Below are 23,988 nucleotides of genomic sequence, written 5' to 3' on the forward strand. Positions count from 1 at the left end.
CTCCAGAATTGCCCAGGAATTTAGTTTCTTGTGGTTGATTGTGGGCTAAAGGCCTTGGGAACCAAGAAATTAACAGTGAAATTTACAAGGTATAAACCTTAATTTTTGTGCAGCCTTCAGAGACATTTGACTGGTAAAAGCCTCACATTTTAAAACACTTTATGATTTAATTATTTTACATTTAAAAGAGAGATTCTGGGCAACAGTGAAGGTCAAAGACTCTCGGTGAGTGCATTCTTTTTAAAATTAGGAAGAGGAAACGCCCTTCCCCCTCACTATTTTAAAGTGTTTCAATTTAAAAGCAAAAAAAAATATAACAAGATAATGATCTAAGAAAATTTTAAATGGACAAAGGAGATATGGATTTTTTTAAAAAATTGAAAGTACCTTTGAAAATAGTAAAATTAATTAGATTAATAAACCAGAACTTCTTAGGACTGTTGATAATGTTTTTTAAGGATAGTAGTAATTGGATTATTTAAAAGAAGAAGAAGGATAATATGAACTAAATTGTGAGACTGCAACTACAGAGCGCCAATTGGGACTAAAGTGTTCAAGATAGAAAGATGCAAAATGGGTGGGGGGAGAGAAGTCTGCTTTTACTTTCACAATAGTAGTTGACATACTTTCTCCCACAACCACCACAAGCAAAGCTGCCAAATTTGGAGAAAACACAAGAGTTCCCTAGAAGAACTTGCAAATAAGAGCATTTCATCAAATTTATTGCAGAAAATGTTTGAGTTGAGTTGAGTTTGGCCAAAAGATGACTGTAACGTTTAAAAGATGGTCCAAATATATGTGTGGGAAATATTATCATGCTTGATGAACATATAACAAACTTAGAGAAAATGGATTTAAATACATACTTTGATAGCGAGGATTTTAAAGATCAGTATACAATGGAGACCAGAGGCCTTTCTTTTGAGAATGATTGCCACCAGAATAGGAACATGAGGAACAAACAGTTGGCAAAAAGCCATGGAACTTTGTTTTTGTATATAATAAGTGCAGGGAGATTATTATACACCCAAAGATGCCAAGGCTTGGCATTATTTATACTGGAGAAATGATTGGTGAAGATGATGGAACTTGCTGAGATGGCCAAATTAACTTCTTTGATTAGAGAAAAGACAATATCTACATTTATTTCTGATTGGAAACCCCTTATAGATTTTTTGCGGAAAATATATATTGCGGGCATATGGTTTTGATGATTAGACAGGAAAGATTATAGAAAGAAGAGAACTTTATGTTGTAATCATAGAGCAGCAAAGGCGAACATTTTTTGGCTTGCGTGCCATAAGCTGGGGGAGTGCAGGGGGGTTATGCTCAGGCGTGCCACACCCATAATGCAATGCGCAACCCCCCAGTACACATGTGCGCATGATAGGCGCTGCCCCCCATTTTTTGCATGCTTTTTTCGCCCTTCCCAGGCTCCTATAAAGCCTCTGGAGCCTGGGGAGGGCGAAAAATGGCTTTAAAAAAGGCTGAATCAGCTGGCCAGCGTGCGCATGCACGCTGACCAGATGACAGGGCAACGCCTCACGTGCTCTGACAAATGGCTCCACGTGCCACCTGTGGCATGTGTGCCATAGGTTCACCATCCCGGTCATAGAGTAAGAGATAAATTTATAATTCTACTGATAACTGCTGTAAAGAAGATTGGAAGCTATTTCTTTGTATCTTTTTTCTTTCTTTTCTTTTTTTTTAACTTTTCCTTTCTTGCACTTTTAGATTTCTCCTTAATTTCTTTTTTCTTTCTTTCTTATATTTACTAGTTCGTATGGGTTTTTAATCTTTTAAAAAACTTTTAATAAAAAAATAAAAGGATTGTTCATATCTTTTCATCACAGTGCCACAGTGGTTAGAATGCAGAACTGCAGGCTACTTCTGCTAACTGCCGTCTGTCTGCAATTTGGCAGTTCAAATCTCACCAGGCTCAAGGTTGACTCAGCCTTTCACCCAGAGGTGGGTTCCAATCGGCACTACTGCTGGTTCGCTTGTATGTGCGCTTGTGTGTGCGCTTGTGTGTGCACTTGATGTGCACTTTGCGTGCATGCACAGTGCAATTAAAGTGCAAAGTGCAATTTGCACAGTGCAAAAACAAGATGGCGCCGCTGATGGTGCCACCCAGGGAACTTCTTTGGGGGCGTGGCAGGCCTGAGTTGCTGCTTGTTCCAGTGACCGAGGCCGCCAAACCACTACAGATTCAGGCAAACCGAACCGTTAGGAACCCACCACTGCTTCCATTCTTCCGAGGTGGGTAAAATGAGGATCCAAATTATTGGGGGCAATATGCTGATTGTGTAAACCGCTTTATGAATTTTTCTATCAGTGAAACCGACCCAGATACAAAATAATTGGCTACCTCACAAATGTATTCTTCTTGTTCCTCCTTTAAGGTGAGCAGGATGAAGATCTGCTGCAGCTTCTCATTACAGTAATTGATAATGAATTGTTCAAAGCTGTTATCCTGGGAAGAAGAGACAAGACAAATATAAAAAACCAAAGACAGTAGGCTAAAGGATGTGTGTAGCTAGGAGGTCTTATAACACATTTAAAGTTCTACTTAGTTCAACAAGCCTGATTGTTGCCAAAGAATTTTATTAGAAAAGGAACTGTCAAGCATGGGGAAAGTCCAGGCATTTCAACTGAATATAAACGTTTATTGCAAGCTTATGCGCTCTACAAGAATCTAAACTCCTAACAGTCAACGCTAATTAATGGTAGATAAGAGTTAATGGAATTTAAGGTGGGCTGGACTTAATCTCTTGTTAAGGGATTCAAGACTGATGATGCATTTGACTCCTCCCTTGGGCTCAGCCTGGTCATCTCCTACAGGCTCTCAGCACCTGCTGAGAATATTTTAACAGAATAACAGAATTGGAAGGGACCTTGGAGGTCTTCTAGTTAAATCTTAACTACCATCAATTAGCTCAGGCAGGAGACCGTATATCATTCCGGAATATACGTTCTCCAATCTCTTATTTAAAACCTTCAGTGTTGGAGTATCAACAACTTCTAGTGGCAAGTTGCTCCACTGATTAATGCTTCTCACTATCAGGAAATTTCTCCTTAGTTCTAGGTTGCGTCTCTCCTTGATTAGTTTCCATCCATTGCTTCTTGTCCTGTCTTCAGGTGCTTTGGACAATAGGTTGGCTCCTCCTTCTTTTCTGCACTTGCCATGGCTTGTTTGTACTGCTTTGCTACAAGCAGGCCTCGGGCATGTGTACTTCAGGAGTGAAGTACTATAGACAGGAGTGGGCTGCTACGGGTTTACTTGGTTTTGGGAGAACCTGTAGCTAACGTTATGGTCGGTTCAGAGAACCTTCAAATCCCACCCCTGCTTGTCCCTGCCCACCTCCCCTCCCCTCCCCTCCCCGGAGTCTCCCTGTGGCCCATTTTGGATGCGAGGTAAGTGCAGGGCCTGCATGGAGGTTCTGAGAGGGGGGGAAATGGGCCTCGCGGAAGGCCTTCAGAGCCCGGGACAGTTTTCACCCTCCCAGAGGCTCAAGGAAAGCCTCCAAAGCCTGGGGAAAGCAAAAACACCCCCCCCCAGCTATGGTTCAGGAGGTTGACTAGGCCATGCCCACCATGGCCATGCCCACCAAGCAACCGGGCAGAGAACCCATTGCTGAAATTTTGGAAGCCCACACCGACTATAGAGGTTTTAAGGCTATTATGTCAATGTTGAAACCGTTTATTATGGAAGGGACTGCTGGTAATCACTTCAATCACAGATATCTGCTTTCTTTTTCTTTCTCTAATGATAAATTGGCAGGCAAAATACTCTGTGCTATGAAAGCATTCCACTGGGGAATTACTCTTCAGATCTGGCAAGGACATACCTCTGTCTCATTTATTTATTTATTCATTTATATTATAACATTTCTATACCGCCCATCTCATCTAAGTGACTTTGAGCAGTTTATGGCATAATAATAAAACTGTATATATACACAAAGAAAAGCATAAGGGAAGACCAGAACTAAAAACATAAATACTACCAAGTAAAGATAAAATTCAAGGTACAAAATTCAAGAGACTAGGAGGTTAATAAGGCAGTAGAAGCAGTGGTGGGACTCAGCCAGCTCGCACCACTTTGGGAGAACCGGTTATTAAGTTTCTGAGCAGTTTGGAAGAAGCAGTTTGGTTGTTGGAAGAAATCATTAGGGCAGAGAACCAGTTGTTAAATTATTTTAATCCCACCACTGAGTAGAAGTGTTCTTAGGCCACCAGCTATCCCTAGGGTTCCATTATATTTTTAGACCTCCATACTTATTGCCAAAGGTCTTAAAAACCAGAAGAGTAGGGGACTCATCTTGCTTCTATGAGTAAGGTACTCCCTAGGGATGAGAAGCTCTTCCTCCTAGATCCCACCAATCAAAACATCTTGACTGACAGGATATGCCGTGTGTCTTCCCTACTTGATGGGATGGGTGGAGGTAATTGGGGAAAAATGGTTCCTCAAGTATCCATGCCATGAAGGATACCATACCTTTAAATAAAGGTAAACCATCACCTTGAATTGGATCTGGGAGTAAACTGCATAGTAGAGGTATTGTATGTACCACCATATTATCTCAAGTGTTCTTTTGTCTTTCCCAACAAGATACAATGGACATCAGGTTTCAAAGAAAGATATTAGCATTTGACAGGCTCCATGAGCCATTTCTCACCACATGACCAAGTTTGGAGTTAATAACTTTTTAGAAAGAGCATTGGTCATAGCCTGCAAAATTAGGGACAATCAGCTGGAAATCTTCTCTTTGGTCGTTCCTAAATGGATAGAGAACAGCTTCCTCTCTTGATTACAGATGAACAAATCTGTTTGTGTTGGTTTCTTTTCCTTGTGAATCTGTCAAGTTCAGTTCTTACTGTTTTTGCAGATTGTCAATTTCATTTTGTCAAATTTCTGGGATATTTTTTTTTTAAAGGTCATACTAAATGAGCTGCAATTTGGTGCACAAATTAAGAAAGTGTGCATCTCTCTTAAAACAGCCACATCTCTTCAAAGCCTTTCAGTATACAGCTTTTAAAACTGACTCTGTCCTTTGTTCAGGTTCAGGAATTACCTGTACAGCAGAGGTGGATTCATACCGGTTCGGCCGAATAGGTAGTAACTGGGCCGGACACTTGTACCGGTTCTATACTGGGTGCCATCATCTTTATTTTCTGTTCTGCACATGTGCAGAACAATCTTCATTGAAAAAATATAATCCCCCCCTTTTAATGGTGTGCATATGCCAGTCCCAGAGAGGGGCTCTTTTATTGCAAAAACAGAGGTGTTTTTGCTTTCCCCCAGCCTCCAGAAGCACTCTACAGGCTTCAGCAGGGCTGGGGGAAGGGGAAAATGCCAGCTAATGGAAAAAAAATGGAGGTTAGAGTCTCAAAAACCCAAGGGAAAAATGAATAAAGAGGCAAGATAATTGTGGATATTGACAGTGATCTGAGCGTGGTTGGAAATGGAAAGAATGGAACATGGAAAGGGAAGAGAGGTGGAAAGGAACTTATCCCAGATTTCAAGGCATAGAAGGAGAAAAAAGAGAAGAATTGATGGATTTAAGGAGAGGAACTTTGACAAAAGCACTACTGATAACCAAAGATAAGCTGATTAAAGAAACTGATGGAGGGTTCTGAGAATTTATAAGACATGCAAAAAGCAACAAGGTGCGAAGAGAAGTCCATACAAAGTTGATTAAGGAAATAACCAGAAGATTAATCCCACATAAGGCAAAAGAAATAAGATTGTACTACTACTGGAAAGACACAGGTTGAGATATGAAAACTATTAACAAAATACTAGCTAAATAGTTAAAATTAGAGCATTATGTTAAAAATAAAGTGATAATGGATATAGCTAGATAGAAAATTGATAATGATGTAATATATACATATGTATTGGTTTGACAAGAGAAAATTTGGTATAAATTTTTAAATGGTGACCATGAAAGGAAGTTTAGAAATTTTGTTATGTATGAAAGCCTATAATATTGAAATTGGATTAATCATGGATATAGTTAGATAAATAATTGATAATGATATAATGTATACATATATATTGGTTCGACAATAGGAAATTTGGTATAAATTTTAAATGGTGACCATGAAAGGAAGTTTTGAAACTTAGTTACGTATGAAAGCCTATAATATTGAAATTGGATATAAATTGTAAACAGTAATTAAGAAAGGAGGTTTAGAAACCTTGTTATCAAACATAATTAATTTTTATTTAGATAGAATGTTTCACAAAGATAGAATGTTGTTGGATAATATTGAAAATAGACAATGGAATGTCATTATGTGGTTTTGCTTTGAATTTTGGAATATTTGTTATAAAGGGATGTTAAAACAATTATAGTCGTATGAAGGATAAGGTATGATGATAGTAATATATATTAATATATTTGATGTGAAATATATAATTTGATATGGATTATAGGTGATGACTGTGGAAGGGATGCACGAAAGTTCTTTGTAACCAATTGACACAGTTTTTATAATTTGTAATGAAATATGTTTTTATGGTGTTTGTTATGTCTTGTTTGTTTGTGTTTATTCAAAAAAAATAAAAAAAATCTTTTCACCATCGTTTTAATGGGCATGGCTAGATGAGGGGGGGTCATGTGACTGAGTGTGCGTGAGTGATGTCAAGTTGGCCACGCCCACTCAGTCATATGCCCCCCATCTAGCCACACCCACCAAACTGGTAGTAAAATGTTTTGAAACCCACCCTTGCTGTGCAGGTATGCAAACAGGTAGGAAAAACCTTCAGAGAAGCTGCACCAATTCTTCTGGAGGACAAAGGCTGCTTTGGTACTTTGAAGTGGGGTATTTTTCTCACACTAGTGCACTTTGTAAAGGGCCCTTTTGCAAATGCTTTATACAGTTCAAACGTAGCTAGCTTACCTTCCACATACACAACCACCCACCACTCATATTGTACAAATAAAGGGGAATGTTGATTCACTTCAAAAGAAGCTAGGATGTAGGATGCAAGTTTCACTATTGCTAAAATTGACAGGTTCTCATGGCAAGTATACATTAGAACATGACCTAAATTAGTTTGGAATACTTGAATCCTTTGTGATGTTTTTCAGATACACACACACACATATACACGCATGGACCCACAGACACAAACAAACACACTTTAAATCAATGGTCACCAATTAGTGGTCCATGAGAAAATTTTGGTGGTCCGTAGAAAAATTATTTGCATTTTTTATATTGCAACAAATACTATTTATCTTTTTAAATAATTCATACTAGTATGTGGGATTTAAAAATATGAATTTAGGGGTTCCTGTGGTCCGAAAGGTTGATGACCCCTGCTTTAAAGTATCAGTAAACCTCAGTTAATTCTGAAACAATTTGAAGTTCTTTATTAAATCCATGTGTTTAGGAAGAGAATTCCAGGAATATCCAACACTTACCTGAAAAATCTCAAAACCATATATATCCAGAACACCCATCACTTTCTTCCGCTCAGTTGTTTTCACCTAAGAAGAAGTACAATACAATACAATAGCAGAGTTGGAAGTGTGTGTGGAAATGAGAATTAATTTCAAAGAATCCCAATGTTCAGAAGGTATCCCCAATTTTCTCTTTTAACTGGGGCATTGCTTGTATATTGAAACTAGATTATGAAAACCAATTATAGCATGGAAGGAAAAAAGCACCTCACATCTCATTGCTATGTTCCATCTTATTCCAAGTAGCTGCAAAGCAATATATAAGGCAGATTTGCCTGGCTTGAATCCCTACAGTTTCAATGTGCTATTGCTCCCATCATATACTGACAACATGAGCAATGTGCAAGGATCATAGGTTGTTTGAAGACACGGCACCCACCCCCATTGAGGTTAGATTGGCCCCTGTCAAAATATTCATGAACTGGAACAGTTACATGGTAACAAGGTCAGCCAATGTATAGGCATGACAACTGGGTCAGCCAATGGGAACTATTTGGTGACTGACAGCCATGCCAGATGGCTCGGAGCCTGGGTGTGGCTTACCTATGTAACTCTGAGACTGTGGAAGAGAACTAGTCTACTCTGCTCTCTGAATTGAAACTGGAAACCAATCTCTCCTCTGCCTGTGTTTTGCCTGTAACTACTACCACTTTGGAGAATCCACTATTGGTATTGTATATTTATTCATGTGTTATTATGTATATAAAGAAGTTAATGAATCTTGCTGAATCAGTTATCTTTGTGTGCTTTCTGGATTTAATTTTTGCAACAAACACTGACAGCCCCAAACCCTATTGGCCTTTTGGGGAACCCCAAAGACAGGGTTCTCTCCCCAGGCCTGGGGATACCATGGCTGAATGGAGCTGGTGAAATGGCTAAACTGGTCATAAGGTGTTGGTTGGTACTCTTTCGCATTTTGCATTTCATGTTTTACATTTTATGGCTAATGGTTCCTTATTTTTAATTGCTTTAATTTGTTTTTTGCTGGATTTTTTTTTTTGTTATGGTCGGTTTTTATTTTCTTTTTTCAACTTTGTGAGCCAAGTATTAGATAAATGTGACTGTATAAATGGAATAAAGGAAGTGGCAGTGTACATTGGCAATATATATAGAGCATGGCAGGCTATGTATTGCAATGCACATTCATTTCCGGCATTCAGAGACTAAATCAGAGGTGGCATTCAGCAGGTTATAACCAGTTCTGGAGAACCGGTAGTGGAAATTTTGAGTACAACCTCTCACTGGCCCCGCTCCCATCTATTTTCTGCCTCCTGAGTCAGCTGATCAGGAGGAAATGGGAATTTTGCAGTAACCTTCCCCTGGAGTGGGGTGGGAATGGAGATTTTACAGTATCCTTCCCCTGCCATGCCCACCAAGTCATGCCATGCCCATCAAGCCATGGCCACAGAACTGGTAGTAATTTTTTTTTAATCCCACCACTGGACTAAATGTATCCATTCGACACTAAAATGCAATTTCTAGTCAATTGTGAAAGGGATTTGAATATTGAAGGATGGTTTAATTCACACAATTAAAACAAGGAAAAATAAGACCAGGGCCTGAAATTTGAAGCCCCTATGGAAAGCAGGAACAACTTAAGTGTTGTTTTTCAATTTTTATCCTCTTTACAGGCTTAAGAAGAAGGTGAGATTGAAAGAAAGCATCCTGCCCAAAGATCCTCAGTGACAAAAGAGCAAAATGTCTGTTTCTACTTGTTAGGAACTTCCAAATCCTTAATGGAAATTCTTAATGTAGCTTTTCCATCTAGTGAACTAAGGCTGCAAGAGGCAATCTTACTGTCTTCAAGACAGCCCAGGTCAGCAGACCTCACAAGAAGGAATCAAACAACACCTTTTCTAATTAACAAATGGAATTAAAAGCTGTAAGGTTTTGGGAGCTGCAGTTCACTTTATCAAATGCTGCCCTGTGCATCTGATCAAGTGAGCTGCAATTCCCAAAAGCTTGTGGCTTTTATTAAAACATGTTAATTGGAAAAGATTCTGTTAGATTTCTTCTGATTTTTTGCCTCATAATCCTATATGGCTCTCCTATAATGTCTATTCTAGAAATCTATTCTATCATCATATGATATTGAAACCAAATCTTGAAAGATTTCCCTCTTATACCAAAAAAGCCTAAAGAATGGCATTTTTTAGTTTCTTCCTCACCTCACCCATCTTTTCAGACCAAGCTGCTGTTTTCATAATAGCTGTTGCATACCTTTTAAAAAGCTACCTTTGTATAACTGGGACATCTTTGTGTTCTTTTCCATGGTTAAAGCTTTAATTTCTATACACCTTTTCAACAAAGAGTGAAAGCTAATACAATGCTTCAGCCACATTCGTCCAACACAGTGCCTCCAGGTGTCCTAGATTACAATTTGACTTAAAAGGCAATGGCCATACAGTATTAGCTAGTAATTCTGAGTGCTACCTCTATACCAGGTTAGTGAAAGCTCTCTCAAAAGATCTCATTCAATTATTATGAATGGAATCTAACTATGTGTTAGGAAGTATACATAGGATGAGGCATACTCACTTTGATGCTCTCGTTGATTCTGTTAATAAGCCAACTAAAGAGACGATTATAAATGTTCTTCGCTAATGCATCCCGCACATAGTAGCCCTAGGAGCAAAGACAATGGTGGTTAGTCATTCAGAAGCTAAGAAAGACTAAAAATCGTTTGTGTGTGTGTGTGTGTGTGTGTGTGTGGTGGGGAGGAATTAGTCCCTGCCCCCCTATAGCTTGTGTTAGAATCATTCCAGATGTAAACATTCTTTTTTTAAAAAATATTAAAGTTTTTTTAAAAAACAAAAAGACATTTATTTATTTTTGCAATTTCCTTCTATACATTTCCATCTCGGTATACATCCATTGTAAATGTACTTCTCCCTCCTTATTTCATTTTCTCTTTGTCTATACATATGATACTATTATATACATTCCTTAATTTACAATCCTTCATTCCATTTATACATTTTTGCTCATCTCTATCTATATGCTGTTAATTTCTAACTCCTGTGTCTTCTTCATTTAGTCTTTCCTTAAGCTTTACATCTGTCCTCTAGCCATTTGTACCACTCGTTCCATACCCTATAATATTCTGTTTCTTCCTTATCTTTTATTTCTTTTGTAAATTTGTTCATCTCTGCACATACTAACTCTTTCATTATAACATTCCCCTCTGTTTGTATCTTATTATTATTCCAATTTTGTGCATATGTTATTGTCGCTTCTGTTATGTATAATTAAATATTGTGGGTTTTTTGTCATGTTTCCTTGTAGATATTCCCAATAGAAATAATTCCAGTTTCATATCTATTTGCTATTTAGTAATTTCTTCGAGCCATTTTTTTTATTCTATTCCAATATTGTTTAGCCTTTGGGCATAACCACCACATGTGGTAATATGTTCCTTGATTTTGCCTACATTTCCAACAGTCCAGTGATAAGTTTGGGTACATTTTAGCCAGTCTCGCTGGTGGGAGATGCCATCTATAGAACATTTTATAGATATTTTCCTTGTAGGTTACTGGCATTGTAAATTTATAATTTTCATTCCAAATTTCTTCCCATTTCTCCAAATCAATACTATAGCCAAAATTTTTGGCTCAAATTATCATAGTTTCTTTAACTACCTCCTCCTCCATTCTGTAATTCAATAAGTAGTTGTATAATTTCTTGATCAATTTATTCTCTGTACCTTGTAAAATTTTATCTAGATCTTGCGGTTCTGTTTGGAATCCATACTGTTCTTTATCTTTCTTATATCTAGACTGTATCTGCACATATGGGCACCAATGTCTATGCCCTGTTCTTTTAGTTCTAATCTTGTTGTAAATCTTTATATCTTTTTATTTTATCTATGTCTAATACATTTGGGTAGATTAACACTTCCATTGTTGATAGCCAATTTGTAATTTTATTATAGTGTTTTTCTTTAGTTTTTTGCCATACTTGCAGCAAAACATCCCTAATTAAATGTTTCTGAAAATAATTGCGAGTTTTATTTTTGCTGTCCCATATAAACATGTGCCATCCTAACTGTAAGTCATGGCCTTCTAAAATCAGTGTTCTTTTATTTTTTAACTCAATCCAATCTTTGATCCACATAAGTGCCGCTCATTTTATCCAGGTATTGTTTGGTATTATCCTCCAATACATGCTCCTGCCGATTCAAGCTTTGAAAAAATTGTTGTGTTACATTCTTTTTTTCCTCTCTTCTATAGTGTGTCATGCCCTCCTTGTCTTGTAAATAGGCTAATATTCTTTTCTCCTTTTCTTTCCTTAATTTATATGCCAGCCAACGCCCTCGCTTATTTGTGTGCTCAAAAAAGTTTTGCTTTACCATTCTAACTTTTGGGGTCATTTCGTCTTGTGTAATTAGGTTCAGTTTATGCCTTATTAGGTCTATTTTTCCTTTTCTCTTGTTGTTTTGAGGCATGGGCTATAAATCTGATTGTAATCTTTTAATTTCTTCCTGAAATCCTTCTTGGTTTTTTTTCTTTTATTGTTTCTTCTTGCCCTGTACGCTATAGTAAGTTCTCGTATGTATGCTTTGGTGGTATCCCACAAGTTTTTTTTTTAATATAAATTATTTTTATTTTTTGTTACATAGACAACAATGGGAAAGGGAGAGGATGGAGAGAAAAAAGGGGGGGGAGGGGAAACCCATCTTCACATACAATATGTCGTTTAATCACAGGTGCATCCCTACTAAGTTTATACATCCCGTATCTCTCTATTGTATATTTAATAAGCACCACAATAAGCTAGGGTTTAAAAAACAAAAAACAACAAAATAAAACAAGGGAGAGAGGAAGAAAAAAAAAGGGTGGGGGGAGGGGGGAGGCCAAAAAGGACAAAAAAAAGGTTCAAGAAGGAAAGGGGGGAAAAAAAGGGTGGGGGGAGGGGGGGAAGGCCAAAAAGGACAAAAAAAGGTCCAAGAAGGAAAGGGAAAAAAACAAAACAAAACAAAAACAAAAACAGAAAAGAAAAAAACCATCATCACATGCAGCATGTCGTTTGATTACGGTTGTTTTAACATCTACATCTTCAAGTAATGTTTACCATCTCAGATATTTCCTCTAAATGTATCCCACAAGTTTTGTTGCAATGTGTCTTCCTTTTTGTTTTTGTTTTTAATTTTTTTAAAAATTTTTGAATAAACACAAACAAACACTTTAAAATCATGTTCCATTACAAAATGTAGAAAGTTTGAGGCTGTGCTTATTGTTGCCAGCAAGAAGAGATTCTCTTGGGTCAATCAGGGACTTTGCAGTGTCCCTGAGATCAGCAAGACATATCATTGTCTCTTCGGGACAGTTTAAGTCCGAATGGACCATCCAGTGGCAAAAGTGTCAACTACGATCTCAGAGCTCCATTTGTGGTATTTGTGGTACCATCTGTGTATATTCTTTTTCTTTCAATATTTCCTTGTTATCATCTACCTCCGCCTTTTTCTTTTGTCCTTTCCATATTACTTTTATGAGGTTGTGGTCTGCCCAGATGTTAGTCATTATTTCTCTCTCTTCAATCTCTTTTAACAGCCCTGAGGTCGTCCATGCCATATCGATCCTAGACCACAATTTATGTGAATTAGAATAGAATATTGGTTCTGTCTCCTGTTTGTTTCTCTCCACACATCTTGTAGGCTTGGTTCATGTGTCATTTCGAAGAAAGAGTCTGGTGGTGTTGTCTTCTTTATCTTATTCTTCCTGTTACTTTTATACTCTTGTTGATGTCCACTATTGCATTGAAATCTCCAATTAAACATATGTTTTCATAATCTAAATCCGTTATTTTGTTATGTACTTTTCTGTAAAATTCAGTTTGGTTGTTATTTGGTGCATAGATTATAGTAAGGGGTATTTCTTTTTGCTCTGTTTTAATCTCAATCATTAAAATTCTTCCCTCCTCATCTGTATAGATTAGCTTTGATTCAAGTCTTTCCTTATTTTGAAATCTTAAAAAGAAGGAAGCTTTCTCCATCTCCAGAAGGACGATAGATTCTTCAAGATCTCTATTTACAAGTCCGTATTTCTGTTCCGTTGTTTCCATCTTTTTGTCTAGTTGTTCCATTTTTGTCTCTACTATTTTTATTCTCTGTTCATTTTTAATAATAGCTTGCTGGATATTTTCAATTTTGTCATCCAGTCTTCTTATATCTCCCTTCATTTCTCCCATATCCTGTTTGATCTCTTCATGGTTTCTTTTGGTCTCTTCGTGGTTGTTTGCTATTGCTTCTTGTGTTTTGGTCATTCCTTCTTGTATCATCAAGGACGTGGCTTGCATGCTCTGGATATTTGATGCTGCAGGCACTGTTCAATCTCGGGGGGGGGGGATTGCCAGAGGAAAGGGGAAGCTTCGAGGACCTTGGGGGTGAAAGGCAACCCGCTCTGAAGGTACAGGAGAAACCCCTTAATTATAGCAGGAAAGAAAATGCCCATTTTGGCTGGTTCAAAATGGTGATAGTTGCAGAGCAGGAAGAGAATATTAGAAAACAACATAACACTTTTGGTGAGAGAAGTAATCCCTAAAAAGTAGAAAAAACAGAGTGTTGGATTTGGAGGAGCGGAGCTATCGAGACTCCAAAGTGAAAGGCAGATTTCTGCCTTAAGACAGCGGTGACAGGAGAGAGAAGGAGTGGGTGACAACCAGTTTCTGAGCAGTGGACAGTGACAATGCAAAGAGAAGAAGAGAGAAAGAGGAATAAGCTCTAGATGGAAGTTTCCTGAAGCTGATCAGAAGGGAAGTGCTATTGGATTTATTGGATTCCATTGGATTGGTTACTATAAACTCTGTTTCTTAATAATATCATATAGGCTTGTGAGGAGGAGGAGCTAAAGAGTAAAGGGTGTATATGTTGGATATACCATATTTTTTGGACTATAAGATGCACTGAAGTATAAGACGCACCAAAATTTTGAAGAGGTAAATTTTTAAAAAAAAGCTTTTGCACTCTGCAGGCCTTCCTGCAACAACAACAAAAAAAAACAGGGTGTGCAGAGGGTTTGGGAGGCTTGTAGAATGCTCCTGGGGGGCTGGGGGTGGAAATGAGCAAAAAATGGTCCATTTTTCATGAAAATTGGCCCATTTTTATGCAGAAAACAGGGCATGCAGAGGCTTGTAGAGTGCTCCAGGGGGCTGGGGGAGGGCAAAATCAAGCAAAAAATGGCTCGTTTTTCACTCATTTTTTGCTCTCCCCATTCCCCAAGAGCACTTTGCAGGCCTCCCAAACCCTCTGCACATCCCTTTTTGTGAAAAACGGGATGCTCAGGGGCGGGGTTTCAGGAGGCAAAAAATGCTACATTCAGTGTATAAGATTTTCACCCTCTTTTGGGGGGGAAATGGTGCATCTTATACTCTGAAAAATACGCTAATTTAAGATGGACTAGAAGTGGAGTGCAACAGGACTGGGACTATGAACTGTGTATTTGGATAATATCATAACCCATAAGAGTTGATGGATTTGAGAGACTTCTAAAACTTTCAAAGCTGAAAGATAGTAAAGGAACCTGTGCTAAGCAAGAACAAGAGTGCCATCTGGTGGATATTGGATTGATGGAATGAAACAACTAGGCTCTATAAAGAAATGATGCAAGACTTGATTGAATTGATTGGTTGAAGGTTATAGAAGACAAGTATTTTATATATATAGACATGTATTTTATATGTGTGTATGTGTGTGGATATATATAGTCCTCCGGGATTGGTCCTCCGGGATTGGGCGGCCTATAAATCTAATAAATTAAATTGAATTGAAATTGAATTGAATATATACATATACATATACATATACATATACATATACATATACATATACATATACATATACATATACATATACATATACATATACATATACATATACATATACATATACATATACATATACATATACATATACATATACATATACATATATATATATATATATATATATATATATATATATATATACACACACACACACACACACACATATGTATATATATAATATGATGGTTGTAAAGTGTTATAAATATCATTAGAAATTATATTGAAATTATAGTGATTGCATATATCTCATATAGCCTATATTAACAAATGTATAGAATGTTCTATATATATATAAAATGAGTATATTTATAATATACTCAGAGGATTATCACAGAAGGATATATACCCATTTATATTAATTGGTATTTAGACATTTGAAGATATTTATAAGGATTTTTTATATTTTAAGCTAAATACCCTAAGGCACAGTGAAAGTATTCTTATCAACACAGCAGGATTGTTGTTTGATAAATATAGGTGTGTCAAGGCCTTAAAAAGAAACCCAAACAGTTAAGCCATTGCAAGTTATTTATTGGAAAAATCGTTTGCATGTGGGGAAAATGACGAGTACCACAACTATTACCAGGACAAGTAAGAGAGAATGAGAGAGAGAGAACGAGGACGAGAGAGAGAACGGATATAAACAACTGGCATTTGGTGAGTAGATGCAGATAAATTGATTGGTTCACTATTTTTTCTTTGTTTGCTTATACTGTACAGCTGTTTTTATGCTGCTGTCTCTCAGAATTTAAGCCTATTTATAGTTATAAAGCTGTAACAAACATTCCACTTAAAACAATGTCTCAAAATCCCCTAATGCCATTGTCCATCTAATTGGGGTTCTTCTCACCAAAGGCCCTAAGAGAGACCACAGTTTTCACTGCTTTCCTAGTTGTAAACAGGATGAGACCATGCTGACTAGAATCGGCCAGCTGTTCCAGAGGGAAGGGACTGGCTGTAGGCTAGTCTGGAAATTATGAACAAGAAACAAAACAAAAAAAACCCTGGAAGATGACCATGGCAAAGCCCTTCAGTGTGTTTGCCTAGAAAACTACGTGGACATGTAATCTCTAGGAGTTGAGCTCAACTTTAAAGAATTGTGTTTTTCCCCCAAAGAAATCATATTCATGCTGAATTGCTATTTCAGTATAGTTTTGTCTCTGCTCCACTTTCTTCTTTCATGCTCTTCAAATTAGTTTGCCCAGCATCTAATTAATTCAACAGTTCTTGTCCTGCTAAATCAAATTCACATCAGTCAGGCTGCATTTTTCCTAAGGTCAGCTAACAAAACACTCAGCATACAGTGACCCATATTAAGATAAGTTAAAGCATATTTCAAGAGCAACATAGTAATGAAAGCTGCCCAGGCTCTCTCTTTTCAAAGAGTCCCTGGAATAAGTTATCAATCAACTTATGTTAGCCTGAAGGTTCTTCTGGAGAAGAAAACTAAATCCAGATATAGTGTTACCTGCAAACATCTGAGTAACTTCAAATGCCTGGCATCCTGTTGTTTTTAGCGTTGAACCGATGAACCTGTGCTTGAAATATGTGTTATGCTGAGTACCCTGCACACTTTTCAGCATGGAGCAGAATGATCACAACTAACAGAATGATCACAACTAACACTTCTGCTTGGGACCAGCCATATTTCAGAGACCTTGTGTACATAAACCTGCCCAACACTTACTTGTGAGACATTCAGAGATGTCACCACCTTATCCTGATGGGCTTCTACTGTTCGAGAACACAAAGCTTGTTCCAGTACCATTTCATCCAGTTGGATCAGCTGACAGATCTCTCGTAACACTGTAGAAGTAGAATATGGAGGAAACAGTACATTGAATAGTGAGTCACTGGCAAGGAAGGTTTGAACCGTTGCGAATATGGCTTGGATTTGTGATGGGTATGACCAGGTTAGGATCATTTCCCACCTAAATGGCTGGGTATATCACAGTATCCTAAGCCATATAGCTAATTTCTAAAGACAGTTAAAACTAACCAAGCTCATAGTATGTCAGCTTAGTGTGGCTACTGGGTCAGTAACTGATTTGGTTCAGTGCATTGCGGAAACCCAGACATTCTCAAAGTACAAATTTATTTGGATACATCATATTGGCACTAACTGGTGAAAAGTCACTACTAAAGTTCTCAGGCTTTTCACATCAATGTAAGTTTCAGTTTTCTCAAGTTTCCAAAACAATTGGTCACATTATCCAACCAAGATGGGAACTGGTTGCTTGGTGACTTCTCTCTTCCTCCAGCCAGGGAGCCATTTGAAAGTGCATGACTCATCAGCTAGTTATGCTGTGGTTCAGGCATGAAATCCTCTTACCTTCGCTATCGGTTTGGAACCAGGAGCGTGCACGCCCATACACTAACTTCGCTCACATGTGGCACTTCTGGGCATGTGCAGAAGCTTCTGCGCATGCACAGAGCATCCGTGGTGATGTCTGGGCAGGTGAGCGGAGCCACCTGCCGCCACCACTACCGGTTCACCCAAACCAGTGCGAACTGGCAGAATACCACCCTGATATGGTTGCTGAAGTTTCCAAGCTGTGTCAAACTGAATTAAAGTTAGAACACTCCAGGATATAAACAATCCCACACCCACTTAAAATTCAGGCTTGACACGCGGGGGAAATCAGGAAATTCAGGAAGTTCAAATGCATATAAAGATTTTTTTGCAAGATTAAGCTCTCTACAAGAATCTGACCAACAATCAAGGGAAATCAGCGGGAGATATGAAAAGCATTCAAGGAGGGCTGGCCTTAGATCTCTTGCAGACGCACAGGGACTCATGACTTATGATGCCCTTGACCCCTTCCTCGGGCTCAACCTGGTCATCTCCTACAGACATTGTCTGATATAACAACAGCAAACTGTTGCAGGTTTCTCTGGCTTCATCTCTGCTTTACTGACTGCTGGAGGCAAGGCTGGAGAAACTCAAAAATGGACGGCACGTATTGCTTAGTCCGATATTAAAGAAAGGACAGCAGATGTAGCTCTTTGTCTTTGAATAGAAGAAGTTCTTCTGGAACAATTGATCTTAGAAATACATATGGCCTCCCTAACAGCTTTACATTATTGGCTGTTTTCCACAAGGCAGCTGATGTTATATGCAACTTCTAATGCAAAGCTATTTTCAAGGTGATGTCAATCTGGCTTCTCTGTAGTAGTGTGCCCAGGGATGAGCTTGTTAAGGCAACAGAACACTGAAGGCAAAAGATCACGATATATAATGCCATCAAGTTCCTATGTAACCCTGGAAAGGATCCTTCTCTCCTACTTACCTTTGTCACTCTGGATAACACAAGCTTGCATCCCACCAGCTTGAAATTGCTCTCCAAATTGCATATTGCCGAGTTTGAGGATGACCGCTATCACCTCCAGCACCTCGGTCATCTCTGAGGGTGTGAACCCAATGGCTCGCATGGCATCCTGCATGAAAGAAGTTCCAGGGAAGAGCACGAGCCTCAGAAAGAGCATGACTCACCTCTCTCTGCATCCAAGGAAAGCTGCATGTGCCTAATAGCACTGAGATAGAAAGGTAAGTCAAGTAGTATTTTCAGGGAATATTGAGTGAAAAGAACACATTTAGATTGCTCAGCTACATTGAGCTCAAAAGGTCTCGAGATGAGTTTGTAGATTCATAGAAAAGTAATTTTAAAAGCGGGACATGTAACAACAGGGCATGTTGCAATGTACCAGAATGGCTTCTGTTTAAGAAACTCTGGTTTGGAATAGTGAATTCTCCTTCTACCCATTTTCTTTGTTTTTCCCCTGAAACAACCAATCAGCATTTTCTAACCATGGGGCATGGTCAGTTTTCCCATTAAATTTTTGGTTTTTTGGGGGGAGGGGATATTTCTCCCTTTGATTTCTTTCTTTCAAGTTATTATGCAGTTCCATAGATCACTGATTTCACCAACTGGCTGGTGCTTTCCTGTTTTGTACGGGGGTTAGGGTGGTTTTGGCAATGCAGGAGTCCAATTTGGATAATTACTAGCTGCTACTATGTATAGGATTTTTTTTTTGCTCTAGGCCCGTGATGGTGAACCTATGGCACACATGCCACAGGTGGCACACGGAGCCATTTGTCAGGGCATGCGAGGTGTTACCCAGTCAGCTGGCCAGCGTGCATGCACGCGCTGGCCAGCTGACTTCAGCCTTCTTTTGAAGCTGTTTTTCGCCCTCCGGATGCTTCCCTGAAGCCTCCTGAGTGCAAAAAAACAGCCCTATGGGCAAACCAGAAGTTCAGGAATAGACTTCCGGTTTGCTCATAGGATCGTTTTTTGCCCTTCTGAGCCTTCAGGAGGCTTCCCTGAAGGCTCCGGAGGGTGAAAAACGGCCCTATGGACAAACTGGAAGTAACTTCCAGTTTGCTGGCAGGGCCGGTTTTTGCCCTCTGGAGCCTTCAGAGAAGCCTCCTGAAGGCCCCTGAAGGCTCTGGAGGTCGAAAATCAGCCCTATGGACAAACCGGAAGTCACGCTTCCCGAACTTCCGAGTTACCCGTAGGTCCTGAGGCCTCTGGAAAGTGTGCGGGGGAGGCTCTTTTTGCCCTCCCTAGGCTCCGAGAAGGCCTCTGGAAGCGGGGAAGGGTCACTGGTTGAGTGTGCATGCGCACCCAGGGGGTGGGGTTGCATGCATAGCATTATGGGTATGGCACACTGGTGCACACAACCTCCCTATGCTCCCCCCCCCCCACTTTTGGCACGGGAGCCAAAAGTTCGTCATCACTGTTCTAGGCCAATATTGTTTATATTATATCTTGCACAAAGAGTATAATATAACACATACCTGAACAGTTTTGAAGTTGGTTGCATCATCAATGCCCTTTAGGCTTGCTGCCTCCTTGTTGAGGTAATTATAAAGGCTGAATTTTCTTTCAAGTTTCAGCTGTTCTGTTGAAGAGACGGAATTGTAGGAATGGAGTCCTGAGTAGCACCCACTCCAGTTAAGGTTTTTTTTCCTCTCCAGATGCTATACAGGTAGTCCTCAACTTACAACAGTTCATTTAGTGACCATCTGAAGTCACTTTAAAAAAAGGCACCAAAAAGTGACTTAAGAGCATTTTTCACACTTACGACCATTGCAGCATCCCCATGGTCATGTGATCAAAGTTCAGACACTTGGCAACGGACTCATATTTATGACGGTTGCAGTGTCCAGGGGGCATGTGATGACTTTTTATGACCTTCTAATCAACAAAGTCAATGGGAAAGCCAGATTAATGTTACTAACTTAACAACTCCAGTGATTCACTTAACAACTGTGGCAAGAAAAATCATAAAATGGCACAAAACTCACTTAAGTTGGTTGTAAGTAGAGGAGTACCTCTAATGGGTCAGTTTTCATGTGCCAATCAGTTTCAAGCTAAAGTAGGCATTCCATATCTTGCCTTTAATATGACTTGGTATTTTTGGCCGAAAGTACTGACTTGCATAACTCCATTTACCATAATCTGATATCTTCTAGCTGCATTAGACTATAACTATCATGGTTAGTTACATGCTGGTAGGGAAATATGATGGAGATCTTTGTACAATGTACCTGGATGGGAATGCCTCTCTGATTCCTGCTATTCTGTGTCTTCCCAACTGCTGGGAAGAAATGGTTTAGAAAGGCAATGGGACAACTTGCCACTTCCAACTTGCTGCGGCCAACTCACCATGGCCAACTCACCACGGCCAACCCACAACTGCCAACTTATCACTGCCAACTCGCTGTGGGACAATTTGCCACAATTAACTCCCAGTGGTTCTCAACCTGTGGTCCACAAACCTCCGGGAGGGACCGCAATATCATCACAGGGGTTCTGCAAAAACTTGAAGAAATTTAAATCTTGAGTTAAGACTTTGGGGTTCTGTGGTATACTCTATGGCCATTTAAAGAGGGTCCATGGTAAGAAAAAACTTGAGAACCATTGGTTTAGCAACTTGGGCTACCCACACCTCAAATGAGTTGACAAGATTCAACATTTCCTGAAACAAGTTTTCCAAATTCCAGAAAATAGATTTTTCCTGCATTCCCCTTATTTCAAATCACCCCCCCCATCTCATGTCCCTTTCTCTCTTTTTGGGGGAGGGGGGAGGAAGTATGGGAACTAATCCCACTCAAGTCAAGTGTGAAGGACATACTGAGCAACTGGTCTGAGCCTCCAGATAAGAGTTGGTAGAAGATATGGAAGTTTCTCTCGCCCTTCACATGATGTACCACTCGGGATTTCTCCAGCAGGTCTGCAAGTAAATGCAGGACAAGAATGGGGAAAAAAAATTAAAATGCATAGGCAGGGGTTGGGAGAATTTAAGGCCAAGGTGTTTCCTCTGTGGATGGTTAGAACATGTCCTCTATCAGCCAAGTAACACCATGACACTCTCAAGTTCCAATAAAGGAAAATAATTGTAGCTCAGGGTTGAAATGAGGAGTCCTTGGTGCTCTCTGAGCTTGCTTGCTCTCAAGTTCATTACCTTTCCTGCTTGATTCATCCATGCTGTTATTACTATGTGATCACTGCAATACAGGCACCTGGGCCAGGAGATTAAGTAGGCTCTGCTGTTCCTGGTGTGCTTTCTTTTTTGTGATTAATTAAGGTCGCTACAGATTTTGTGTTGTGCTTTTTATTTTAATCTCTGTATGCCGCTCAGAGCTGTGACATGACAGCAATGTTCCAATATTTGAGGGGCTGCCACAAAGACTTAGAACTTAGTGAAAACTTTATTATCACTTTGAAAGTACACTAACTGGCATACATTAAAATGAATTTTCATTGCATATAGCTCTCTAAAGGTCCCCACCTCTAATATGCACTACATAAACATGACAAGATAAATAAATAAATACAAAATTGTGCATGTACCCACATATACAATATCAGAGGTGGGTTGCTCCTGGTTCAGCCGAACCAGTAGTGTCGGCGGTGAGAGGCTCCGCCCACCTGCTCAGATGCTTCTGCGCATGCGCAGAAGCATGGCACACAAGCATGACTGAACCAGTAGTAAACCAGTTAGCAACCCACCACTGTACAATATGACACGGAGAAACAACACTGTCTAGTTCGGATGTATATATAAATGTACATGGTGTGAGAAACAAATCTTGTGAGTTTATCAGACGGATGGCATAGGAACAAAGCTGTTACAGAATCTAGAAGTCCTGCTAGAAATACTTTGAAAACTCCTCCCAGAGGGGGGAGACAAGGGGTTCAACCTATTTTCTAAAGCACCAGAAGGCAAGACAAGAAACAATGGTTGGAAAGTAACTAAGGAGAGAAGCAACCTAGAACTAAGAAGAAATTTCCTGACAGTGAGAACAATAAACCAGTGGAATGGGTTGCCTTCAGAAGTTGTGGGTGCCCCATCAGTGGAGGCTTTTAAAAAGAGTCTGGGCAGCCATCTCTCTGAAATGGTATAGAGTCTCCTGCTTGAACGGGGTTGGACTAGAAGACCTGCAAGGTCCCTTCCAACTGTATTATTCTGCTTCTGTGAGATGGGCAGACATATAAATAAGGAAATAAGCACAGAACTAGAAAAGTTGTGGACCTCCAGATAGTGCTGAACTTTAATCCTACATTTCCAGCATCTGGACCAGTGGTGAAGAATGTTGCAAATTGCCACTTAGCAAATCTGGAGGTCAGCCTCTCCTGGAATGACACAGGATTTCTGTTATTGGCTGGCAATCTATGTATATAAAAGCAAAATACCACTCACACAGCATCATGAAATCTCCAAAAGCCTAAAGCCTACAAGCTTGAAATTCAGCACATATGTTTCTCCTGGCTTCTAGATGCTTGCTAAGAAAGGATCTTTCAAAATGACCATCAGATCATTAGTATTTCTTATATTATTATTAACACGCTCTGATGCTAAGGAGTTAGATGTTCTACTCCCCCTCCCCACTTGAAAAGAACTCTGTTCCAACTCCCTCTTGGGTGTGCCAGCATGTGACTCATCCAGCCTGTGGGCTGGCAGTTTAGACATTCTACTCCCCCTCCCCACATGAAAAACGCTCTGATGCTAAGGAGTTAGATTGAGGGAGAGAAGAGCATAAGATAGGAGAGAACTTTGTGGGGCAAGCCTGAAGGAGAGAAGGGGGTAGAAGAGGATCAATGGGGCCAATCTGAGGGAGAGAAGGGGGAGAAAAGAGGCCTCTGTGGGGCAAGCCTGAGGGAGAGAAGGGGATAGGGGAGGCTGATCGTAATGACTCATTAATTTTCAAGCTGTAAGTGTCGATTTATGAAGCCCGATCACATAGTTTTGTAGCAGAGCATATGTATCCAGCTAGTCAAATATATGCCCCATTGGATAATTCTGTAGCACCTGTCCCATTTTAGCTGATCTCAAAAAGCTAAGGAGAGCCAGACCTACCAGTATTTGGAAGGGAAGTAAATCAACAATTTCTACTGGTTTGAAAACAAATCCCCCATAAGCCCTCCCAAGGTACAGAATTGCAAAGGGAAAAAAACAACAACAACTTTGCTCCAGTTTCCAATAAACCATAGCAGGGGGAGCGCAGAAACAATAACTAGGTCTGAAACTAGTTTGGACCAAAACCTTCATATAAAGGTAGCTGTGCTTAATTTAGAAAGTACAGGTAGTTCTTGACTTACAACAGTTTGTTTAGTCACCATTCAAAGCCAAAATGGCATTGGAAAATGTGACTTATGACTGTTTTTCCCAGTTATGACCTTGGCAG

General features: G+C 39.4%; 1 protein-coding gene across 2 annotated transcripts in view; it reads right to left on the reverse strand.

Moving 5' to 3' along the window:
• LOC116503093 (unconventional myosin-Ia-like) overlaps window positions 1-23,988 on the reverse strand; it is a 61,575-nt gene that overhangs the window by 28,146 nt on the left and 9,441 nt on the right. For both annotated transcript variants that reach the window (XM_032209270.1, XM_032209269.1), the window contains 7 exons: window positions 21,435-21,533; window positions 20,095-20,198; window positions 18,587-18,734; window positions 16,984-17,102; window positions 10,014-10,100; window positions 7,437-7,502; window positions 2,369-2,473 (listed from right to left, as the gene is read on the reverse strand). In XM_032209270.1, coding sequence (XP_032065161.1) covers window positions 2,369-2,473; window positions 7,437-7,502; window positions 10,014-10,100; window positions 16,984-17,102; window positions 18,587-18,734; window positions 20,095-20,198; window positions 21,435-21,533 — 728 coding nt within the window. The remainder of the gene's footprint in view (window positions 1-2,368; window positions 2,474-7,436; window positions 7,503-10,013; window positions 10,101-16,983; window positions 17,103-18,586; window positions 18,735-20,094; window positions 20,199-21,434; window positions 21,534-23,988) is intronic.

This window comes from Thamnophis elegans, chromosome 2, assembly GCF_009769535.1.
Source record: "Thamnophis elegans isolate rThaEle1 chromosome 2, rThaEle1.pri, whole genome shotgun sequence".
NCBI classification, from domain to species: Eukaryota; Metazoa; Chordata; class Lepidosauria; order Squamata; family Colubridae; genus Thamnophis; species Thamnophis elegans.